The sequence below is a fragment of the Poecilia mexicana genome, unplaced genomic scaffold, assembly GCF_051168715.1.
Source record: "Poecilia mexicana isolate PSO_F unplaced genomic scaffold, ASM5116871v1 scaffold_17, whole genome shotgun sequence".
NCBI classification, from domain to species: Eukaryota; Metazoa; Chordata; class Actinopteri; order Cyprinodontiformes; family Poeciliidae; genus Poecilia; species Poecilia mexicana.
Window position 1 is genome coordinate 29,105,199 of NW_028263386.1, and position 10,475 is coordinate 29,115,673.

The 10,475-nt window shown below is 38.6% G+C and overlaps 1 protein-coding gene across 1 annotated transcript in view; it reads left to right on the forward strand.

Annotated features, from left to right (window-relative positions):
• Positions 1–10,475, forward strand: part of LOC106932599 (solute carrier family 53 member 1-like) — a 46,501-nt gene that overhangs the window by 26,712 nt on the left and 9,314 nt on the right. The window contains exons 3-7 of the mRNA XM_088015061.1: positions 6,391–6,492; positions 6,570–6,793; positions 7,531–7,680; positions 7,797–7,880; positions 8,796–8,877. Of these exons, the coding sequence (XP_087871187.1) occupies positions 6,391–6,492; positions 6,570–6,793; positions 7,531–7,680; positions 7,797–7,880; positions 8,796–8,877 (642 nt within the window). The remainder of the gene's footprint in view (positions 1–6,390; positions 6,493–6,569; positions 6,794–7,530; positions 7,681–7,796; positions 7,881–8,795; positions 8,878–10,475) is intronic.

Below are 10,475 nucleotides of genomic sequence, written 5' to 3' on the forward strand. Positions count from 1 at the left end.
TTGTCCAACATGTAGTAATGGCAAGATAAGGTGGTCATTGTGTTTTCTTACTTTAAATACCCTGACAAGCTGTCAGAGGCAGACTGTAATCACTACACCACACAGTGGAGCTGCAGCAGTAGCTTTCCCTGCCTTGCTCAGTGAAGCCAGGCTCGGTAACCTGGTTAAAGTGGTGGATAAGATTTGAGGGAGGACTCAGCTTCCAGCTTTTGGACTTTAAGAGGCAGGTGCTGAAGAAGCCAAGCCAGCCTCCTTTAGATCCCTGTGAGGAGGAGTCTGATATATACTGATGTAGAGATGTAGCGCCGTTGTATGAGAGGTGTGTGTGGATACAAACGTACCAAAACCACGTGACTGTTCTGCATTAGATGAAGTATGTCGGAGTCTTAACGATGCCAACAATATTCATTAAGTTCAAGTTTGAAATAATTCTTAAGAAAAATGGCTTGACTATACTAAAATGTTCTGTTTGAGATGTTCATGTGATGTTCAGCTCTTAAGATATTTGCATCTATAATTTAAATCGTTTTTATATCATCATTCCACTTTTTTATTTTATTTTAGGAGGTTTTTAAGTTGAACTTTCAGCTCATTGATGCACAGTAATGTAACTTTTATAAAAGATGTTTTTTACATATTTGTTCAAACTGTCACCATTTCATTACTAGGGCTGTTGAAAACGATTATTTTAGTAATCAAGTTTTCTATCGGTTATTCTGACAATTTATTGAGTAAACAAATAAAAAGTTTGATTAAATAAAATATTGGTAAATACTGCCATAACGTCAGTATTAACATCTGATGTCAACATTTTCATGTCTGCGCGTACCTAATGAGTACTTTTCTGAAGAGACTGAACCTGTAACAATAATAGCTCAATTTTTAAGGTGACCTGGACAAAAATGATAAAGTATGAAATGATATTCAATTTAATAATAAAGCAACAGGCTCACAAAGACGCTTCTAAAAAAATGTCTATACACCAGTTTTTAGTTTATGTATTCATCCTCAGTCAATTTAATAGATGAACTCTCACTTTGTCCAGACATGTGTAGATTCTTTAGTCTCTGCTTTGTTATCCTGAGATGAGATCTGGGGGGTTTTGTCCTACAGTCCAAGTTGTGTGTTTTCCAGATGCCATTCTGGAGCCATTTTGCTCACTTGTCCTCTGGTATGTCCTGAATCAGGCCAGAGCCGTTAGCGAATACTAGTTCCATGAATCGATGTGTATTGACAACAGAATTCACCTAGAACAACATCCATCCACATTAACAGTGGGATCTACTCAGGATCCACCTGGCTGAGAGAGGCCAATGTGATCCACAGGTTGTCATGCTCATTGTTGATGTTTGTAGTTATTCACAAGTTACTATGGCAATTCCTACTGGCACATGTACAATAAAATGTGATAGAATTGATGAAATGATCGTCATTTTCATCAGCCTGTTTGACAACTAAAGCCACAATAACTTTTCTACCAAGGTACAGCCTTGATATTTTTTATAAACTGGTGAGGCCCTGCAGAAAGAGGAAATCAGTTCTCAGGTGTAGGACAACTGTTTTTTATTTTTTAATTGTTTTTTATAAAACTAGTCCTTATCTGTGGACCAGCTGCAGCCTTGTGTTGTTGCTGCTGCTTATTGCAGAAAGCTGAGTAAGAGTAAAAAGGGGTGTTGCTAAAAAATAAACCTAAAAACCCTCAATTTTAAAATGGAAAGTATAGGCTCTTACTGAGACAGACATGTCATAATGATAATAATAATGATAATGATGATGACATGTGCTGAGACAGAGAGTGAAAACAGCAGAATAAGGCCAAAAAGGGATAAGAAGATTACTGTCTTCTGACTGTGCCAGCTGTTTGTGTGCTGCAGAAAGCCTTACAGGGAGAGGTCTTCGCACTTCAACTGACTTAATTTGGTGTTTTGTCTAAAAGAGCCCAAGTTAGAACACGGTGATTCACTTAGACTGCATGGTGTGACTCAAAACCACCTGCTCACACGATGTTTAGACGCCGTTGATGAGTCACAATTCCAAAAGATCACCAGAAAACATTGTTACTGGTAATTCTTTATAGTTTAAGTATGTATGTAAAAAGAAGGAAACCAGAATTAATTTAATTGAAATGTTATGTGAAAGACCAACAAAAAGTGGCCTACAATTGAAAAGTACAAAGAAAATTATACATGACTCAAAACATTTTTAACAAATAAGAACTTTAAAGTGTGGTGTGTAAAAATATTCACCCCCCTTTTTTCTGAGTGCAACCAGTTTCCTTCAGAAGTTTCCTGATGACTGAACAGAGTCCACATGTGTGTAATCTGATCTCAGTAGAAATCCAGCTGCTCTGTGATGCCTCAGAGGTTCAGAGAATATTGGGGAGCAAACAGCATCATGAAGTCCAAGGAACACAGCAGACAGGTCAGGGAGAAAACTGTGGAGATGTTTAAAGCAGACTTAGGCTGTAAAAGGATTTCCAGGGTTGAACAAGGAGAGCTCTGATCAGAGATGCAGCCAAGAGGCCCATGGTGACTCTGGACCAAAGGCAGAGATCCACAGCTCAGAGGAGGAATCTGTCCACAGGACAAGTATTCGTCATCACTGCACAAATGTGATCTTTCTGGAAGAGCGGCAAGAAGAAAACCACAAGAAGTCCAGCTATCCACCTAATCTGACTGAAATTGAGCTTTTTGCAAAAACGAATGGGCAAAAATTTCTGTCACAAGATGAGCAGAGCTGGTAGAGCCAAACCCTGAAGACTAGCAGCTGGAATTGCAGCAAAAGGTGGTTCTGTAAAGTATTGACTCAGAGGGCTGAATATTTTTACACTCCACACTTTGTAAAAAAAAAAAATGTTTTGAATCATAATTTTCTTTCTACTTCACAATTGTATACCACTTTGTGTTGGTCTTTCATATTAAGTTCCAAAGACATACTTATGTTTGTGGCTGTAATATGACAAATTATGGAAAAGTTCAAGGGGTATGCCCAATACTTTTGCAAGCCACTGTATATTTATGGAAATATAAATATAGACCAAGACTGAACTTCCTGCAGCAACTCAAGAAATCCAACAAAGGAGCTGCTCATCGTCTTCATGGCTGTTATTCAGAACAGCCATGACAGCTCGTCCAAACTGCAACAAATGTTCAGGTCTGCAGTGAACATCATCATGGCTGACCTTCCATCCAGGACTGCTGCAGGTTTAGGAAAATCGAAGTCAGCATCTCTGCAGATACACAAACTGTTTAGACTTTTATCTTATGCTTATTTACAAAAACATCACAGTATCAGCTCTGTCTGTTCGTTTAGCATTTAATCAGCATCTTATCAGCATGTGTGTCGATCCCTGTGCAGATGGTCAGATGCTCCTACTTAACATTGTGTGAATCACAGGCTGTTCCATTTTTATCTTCTGACTAACCTGATAATCCACCCTGGGATTGTACCACTCTGACATTTATATCATCACCATCTCTATTTATTCCTAATTTCAACATGTCTCTCAGCTATCTCCACCTCAGAGGCACCAGTGATCAGTCATGTCTGGAAAAATTATTCCTGTATAGTCTCTCCCATCACAAGAGATAAAGTTCCTTATCCTTGGTCAAAATGATGAAGCCAGCGCAGCAAAACTGCCACAGTCATCCAGTTTCCTAAACTACAGTTTCTCTGAATTACAAAGAAAAAAATAAAAGTGAAATCCCACGGTCAGTGGGTAATGCACGTTTTGGATGTTATATGGCTGATTATAAAGACATTGTTGAGTCAGAAGTCTTGTTTAGAGGTCTTCCCTCTGATTGTAAACTTTTTTCCAACTGACTTGTTAATGAAAACCCAAACAGATCTTCCACCAGACAAGATGATGCTGTGTTCCTACAGATGCACAGGAAAAATCAGTGTTCTGTGTTTAGGTCACTCAGTTTATTTGTCAACTACAAGATCGTTAAGATACATGGACTCACTGGACAGGGCTCATTTAATAAAATATTTTATTGATAATGCTAGACACACTGAGCAGAGATTTGTGGCTATATCTTTAAGAGATTGCTTAAAACATTAAATAAAAGAAAACAAACATTAACATCAAACTGCACCCAGTTATCTGTACCTGTACAAGAAAACTCTATAGGTACAGTTGTACCTCGTTAATCTTGTCTTATTAATATTTTTTTTCAATAATTAATAAGATCAATTATTACCAAAAAGTAATCTAGCCTTGTTGGTAACATATCTATTAATATTATGTTATTTTCAGTTGGACCAAAACCCTTCTTGTTTTTTCCACAAGTAAATAAAAATTTTGGCTCATTTTCTTGTGCTATCTTATGTTGATATTAATGTCAAAACATGCAAACTTAGAATGTTTTCATTGACTCAGAGTTCCTTCTTATGCAGCAGATTAAGCCTACATCAGCACATTTCAGTTAGAAATTACTTCCTGATTTTTCTATTTGCAGAAACCATTTTGTCTTTGTCCCTTTGTCTCCTGCTATACTGCATTCATACAGTATGTTCCCCATATTGTCATGATGTCGTGAATGAGAGGTGGTAAGGATGAATGCCGAGACCCAGGTTGTGAAGAAAATTATGAATTTAATGATAAAGCTCAAATACAGAACAGTACAGGCGGCACGGCAGAGAGAATAGCACACAGCTAAATACCGGTAGCAACTGACGAAAAACTGATCATGGAGCAAGCTAACCAGGACAAACAGATCTACTGGAGAGCCGACACACGTAATGACAACAACTGACATTAGACGAGGACCCGACAAGAGACAAAGGACACTTGAATACACAGGGAGGGTAATCAGGAAGACTAGACACAGCTGGGATCAATCAACAGGGAGGACAGGACAGAAAAAAACCAAGAAATAAATACACTAAAACACAGAAACTGAGAAGTGACGTGCAGCTGTAATCTCAGCAAAAGGTGGTGCTACATAATATTAATGCAAGGGGGTCGAATACTATCACAAGGCACTGTATATACGTATCTATATGTAAATATGTATGTGTATATATGTATATATACAGTATATATTTATATGTGGAAGAACCTCTAAATTATGTCTTATAATAAAAGGTTATGTATTTTATTATTTTTATATGTATAAATAGACCAGATTTGTATCAATTAGACCAGGCGTGTCAAACTCCAATCCCCAAGGGTTAGGGTCAGTTTTTAGATGTCCCACAGGTACAAAACACTGGAATCAAATGGCTTAATTACCTCCTCCTTGTGTAGATCAGTTCTACAGAGCCTTGCTAAACCTACCGGTAATTATTCTATTCAGGTGTGGTGCAGCAGAGGCTCATCTAAAAGTTGCAGGGCAGTGACTCTCCAGGACCGGAGTTTGAAACCTGTGAATTAGACTACGCAGTTTCTCACCTGCAACAATTGTTGCAGACTCTAAAACCTACATCTTCACTAACATAACCAACATTGTAATAATTCATAAATAGTATGTGTTAGGAACATCCAAGGATTGAAATGCATGCAGACATTTTGCACAAAAATAAATTTGGATAAAACAGGTTAAAGATACCCCGAAGTTCTACTGTTTTTGTTTGATTTGATTTCACCAAATGCTTATGTGGTCACCAATCATGATTATTCAGGATTTTCTTCCGGCCACATTTCTTCCTCAAAGACGATGGATTCCCACTATCCTAACGGTTCTTAATAACATGTTGGACAGTTCTTTACCCAGTTTTAGTAGTTTCTGCAGTCTCCTTCTCTGCTTGATGCATGCCACTGATTTGACCCCTCTCAAACAGACTGACATCTTTTCTACAACCACAAGATGTCTTTCAACATGGTTATTTAAGAAATGAGAAGCTACTCGCTGCGAAGCTACTCGCTGCAGCTGTTGGGGTTTCCAGTTGAAACATAATTGCCCATGGAGTAATTAACCAATAGGAGACTCATACATATTGGCTTAGTTAATTTTTATTTTGGCCAGTCAACATATGAATAGTTTTTTGTGTGTGTTTTCCTTACTGTACATATTGAGGTTATTGTTTCTGTTAACCTTGCCACAGAACTACACTCTGTTAGCATTAAGGGGTGAAATAAAATTGCAATTATTGTCCTAAAAAAGTGGCTGTTCTGTCAGTATGTCTTTGTCATATTGAACAGACAGGTAGAACATTCTGTGCCTGTTGTGGTAGATCTGTCTGCTGTCTCATCACTCCCCCTGGTGGTTGAAAAACAAAATAAAGGGTTTTTGCATTGAGTCGTTTTTCCAAGCCCCAGGGAGACTTTAGTACATTAGTTCAACCTTCTGTGTCCCTTTGACTGCTACAACTTAGTATCTACATGGAGTGGATGAAGGCAAGTTTTCCTTATTGGTGTAACAAATTGCTTTATTTTATTTTTTGCAGTCACAGATGATGATACAGTCAAGAGGTATTATGCCAAGTTTGAGGAGAAGTTTTTCCAGACTTGTGAGAAAGAGCTGGCCAAAATCAATACCTTCTATTCTGGTAATTCCAACAGTACAGTACTATGAGGCAGGACTTCCTTCTACATCTTTAGGTCACTTTTGTTTCCTGCCCAACAGAAAAGCTGGCCGAGGCTCAGCGACGGTTCGCCACGCTGCAGAACGAGCTGCAGTCATCGCTGGATGCCCAGAGGGAGAGCTCTGCCACCGGGCTGGGCCTCAGAAGAAGGAAAACCGTGTTTGCCCTTTCACAGAAGGAGAGATGCAAACATAGAAACATTAAGGATTTGCAGCTGGCCTTCTCTGAGTTCTACCTCAGCCTTATACTGCTGCAGAATTATCAGGTAGATGATAAGACAGTTTATGTAGTCTGACAAGTTCAAATATCAGCATGTTACAATGGCTCTTTTCAGGTTTTATTGGAGAATTTTAATCTATAATAAAACACATTTTTAAATAAGAACGTAGAACAGTGCCTAAGAATTATTCGCTCTCAGCATATCCCACTGGCGGCCTTTCTGTTTCCATGTTCTCCCTGTGCAGGCAGGGATAGTCATCGGTCTACCACAACATTTAATTAGCCACTCTGACGTTTCTCTTACTGTAGGTATTTGAACACACATGGTTCTCTTGCTGCGTTCCAGTTATCTGGGAAGTGTGAACTTAGTGCTGGGTTTGATGTCAGACCCGAGGTAACAGAATTCTAGTTAAGAAGTCGGAACTTCATTGTGGCGACGACGACTGTAGACATTGTTCACTGTAGGTAGATGGAGTTGCTTCCAGGCTCTCAGTGGGAAATCTGACTTCAGAGGATGTTACAGATGATTTTTCAGATTGGGAAGTCAGAATTTCCCAGTTCCAACCACAACTGGAATGCAGCATCTGCATCTGTCCTGGTTATGTCTACCCTGTTGACAGATGGAGGCACTGGCGCCGCCCTGTGGGTCATAGATCTGATGGATGGACAGGGTGTGATGTTAAATTGCAGTCACAATTTAGACAGCTATGCTAACATTATACATCACCTACTGACTACTACTGACTTCACTGACTCACTGTTCCTCCCTTCACTTCCTGTCAGAACTTGAACTTCACAGGATTCAGGAAGATTCTCAAGAAGCACGATAAGATTCTGGAAACTTCCAAGGGGGCAGATTGGAGGGTGGCCCACGTTGAAGTGGCTCCATTTTATACATGCAAGAAAATCACTCAGCTCATCTCTGAGACTGAGGTGAAAGTCACACTCACTCACTCACTCTCACACCGCAGTTAACTAGATGTTTAAATAGTCATGTGTAAAAAAAGTTTTAGTAGAACTGATCTCATGTTTTGGTCTGTGCTCACTAGGCTCTGGTCACAACAGAGCTGGAAGGCGGCGACCGGCAGAAGGCCATGAAGAGGCTGAGAGTTCCTCCACTGGGAGCTGCACAAGTCAGTCACACAGCTTAAACGTCCTGTTCAGAAGAACATTGTTCTGTTGCTCCAAGTTAAGAAGAAAACAAAATGGTTCCATTGATATTGTTTGAGATTTTTCTATATTATGATAATGCAGTGGTGCTCTGTACCACAACCACACAAACTAACACCATAGAGTAATCTTTTATGTTAAAATAGGAAAGAATTAAAAATCAAAAGTATAAGAAACATTGTTACTCATAGATATAGACAAAAGATCTATCTATGACAAAAGATAAATATAGATATCTATATCTATATTTTGTCTCATTATATAATGAAAGTATAATGTCACTCTTATTATACTCAGAGGTCAGAATTTTCAAGTTCTGAAGTCTAAAACTCACAGCGACGCTAGCTGCAGCGACGCTAGCTGCAGCGACGCTAGCTGCAGCGACGCTAGCTGCAGCGACGCTAGCTGCAGCGTGATGCACCAAATCTAACATGCTGGCAGAGATCATGCTGTTGGCTCTGTCCAGGCACCAGCCAATAAGACCCTGCCTTCGATTTCACTGCTTCAAGTGGAATAGCTGTAGTTGATGATGAATTTTACAATAAGGCCAATCAAATGATCAAATCGGGTTCTGCCAGTCTGTTCAGTCTGACCAAATAAACCATCTAATGTTCAATCATACATATAATATTAGTTTGGATTTATCTGTGTATAGACTTGTCCAAGTTCATCTGCTCCATACTATACTCACCAGATCTGAATGTAATTATTTGAGTCAGTGGTTCCAGTTCCAGAAGTTGTAGTTGTTTGTGATGGTGTGGATTTAAGAAGTGTGTGTGTGTGTGTGTGTGTGTGTGTGTGTGTGTGTGTGTGTGTGTGTGTGTGTGTGTGTGTGTGTGTGTGTGTGTGTGTGTGTGTGTGTGTGTGTGTGTTCACAGCCTGCTCCAGCTTGGACCACCTTCAGAGTGGGACTTTACTGTGGAGTATTCCTCGTCTTGATTGTCACTGTAGTCATTACAGGTATTCCACGCACACACAGCCAAACAGACATGTTGACAATGAAAAGTTGACTCAGTTTTTACTTCATGGAATTTGATGTTGTCCACAAGTTATTTTTATTATAGGTCACATTGTTGCTTGAGGGAGCATATGACTCTGACTCAATGTAGACTTACACATTAGCTATCCTGAGTTGGGATAAAATTGCTATAAATCCCTCTACAGCTGTCTGTGCACAGGTGGTGATCATATACAAAGACCTAAATGTTCAAATCATTTATTACTCCACTCTAATCAATTATTATGATCAGTTTCTCGTGTCCTATCTGCTGCTACATTTGTATTAAGCAAATCAAATGACAAATTCTTCTGGAGAATATTGTTAAGGAAATCAATAAGTCTTAGCTAAGGTGAAATGCTGAGTCAAGAATGAACCAAAATGCATTTTGATTATTATTTTATTAAGAAATTAAGTAAAGAATACAGCAATGACTCCCCTCCCTAATCCAGGGAAGTGAAGAAAAGATGAAGTTACATCGCTTTTCATTTCCACCAGCCCTCTTACAAAGATTGGAGAAAAAGGGAGAATCCCACCAGTTTCAGTTTACTTCACAACTCTGGTATTTGACCTGCAGACTGTGACCGTGGATGGTTCAAACCCAGGTCAGAAATACCCTTTAATATGCGTTTCCAGTGAGCTGCCTCCAGCATGAAGGGTGCTTTAAAGCTAATTGATTGCTTGATTGAAATAAAAAAGTTTGACATAACAATATGCAGAGGTTAGTGGTTCTTCTGCTTGGTTCTCCTTTGGGTCGTTGTGTGTCATGCAGAAGTTCTACTTCCTGTCAGTCAGATCAATTATCTCAGTTCACAAAGTATTCGGGTAGCTTTCTGGGTTTGTTGCATATAAAATTCTGGAGTCTGTAGTGTGGAGAATATTATTTATGATTGCTTTGATGCTTTTAAAACTGCATGGATGATTGAATGTCAGTTTTGATATTTGTATACATGCTGCCAGCTTGCCAGGTCCATCTTGAAAAGGTGATTGTGAATCTCAACAAAGATTTTTATCTGGTTAAATAAAGGTTATTATTACAAATATGTATTCTAAGGATATCTGTAAAGCCACAACTTAAAGATGTTAAAAAAGTAGGAATTTTCTGATCAGGTGTTATTTTTCTTATGATCCAATTCATTTAAGGATAGTTTAAATCCCAGATTTTAACTATAAAAGTCAGATTTTCAGAAGTTCATCCCTATTAATTTACACCAGATGAGGTGGATGATATGATAGCTGTTCTATTGATGAAATGAAATCACATACATGATGATCATTTAGTGCCCATCACATTTATAATCTAACATAAGAATGACGAATGTCATCATTCTTCTATTATCTTGGTGATAAGATTAGCAATGGCACAGCTTGTGTGTTGTGCAATTAAGAAAGTTCAGTTCAGTTTTCTTATATAGGATTGACAAACATTAAAGTGACACTGACACAATAAAACCACTTACATTTAAAAAGATGAACTCTTGTGCTTTTATTCTGTGTTCACAAAAGCTTTTAATAAAAAATATTTCTCACAGAATACTATAAGTGAATAACTATTATGTTC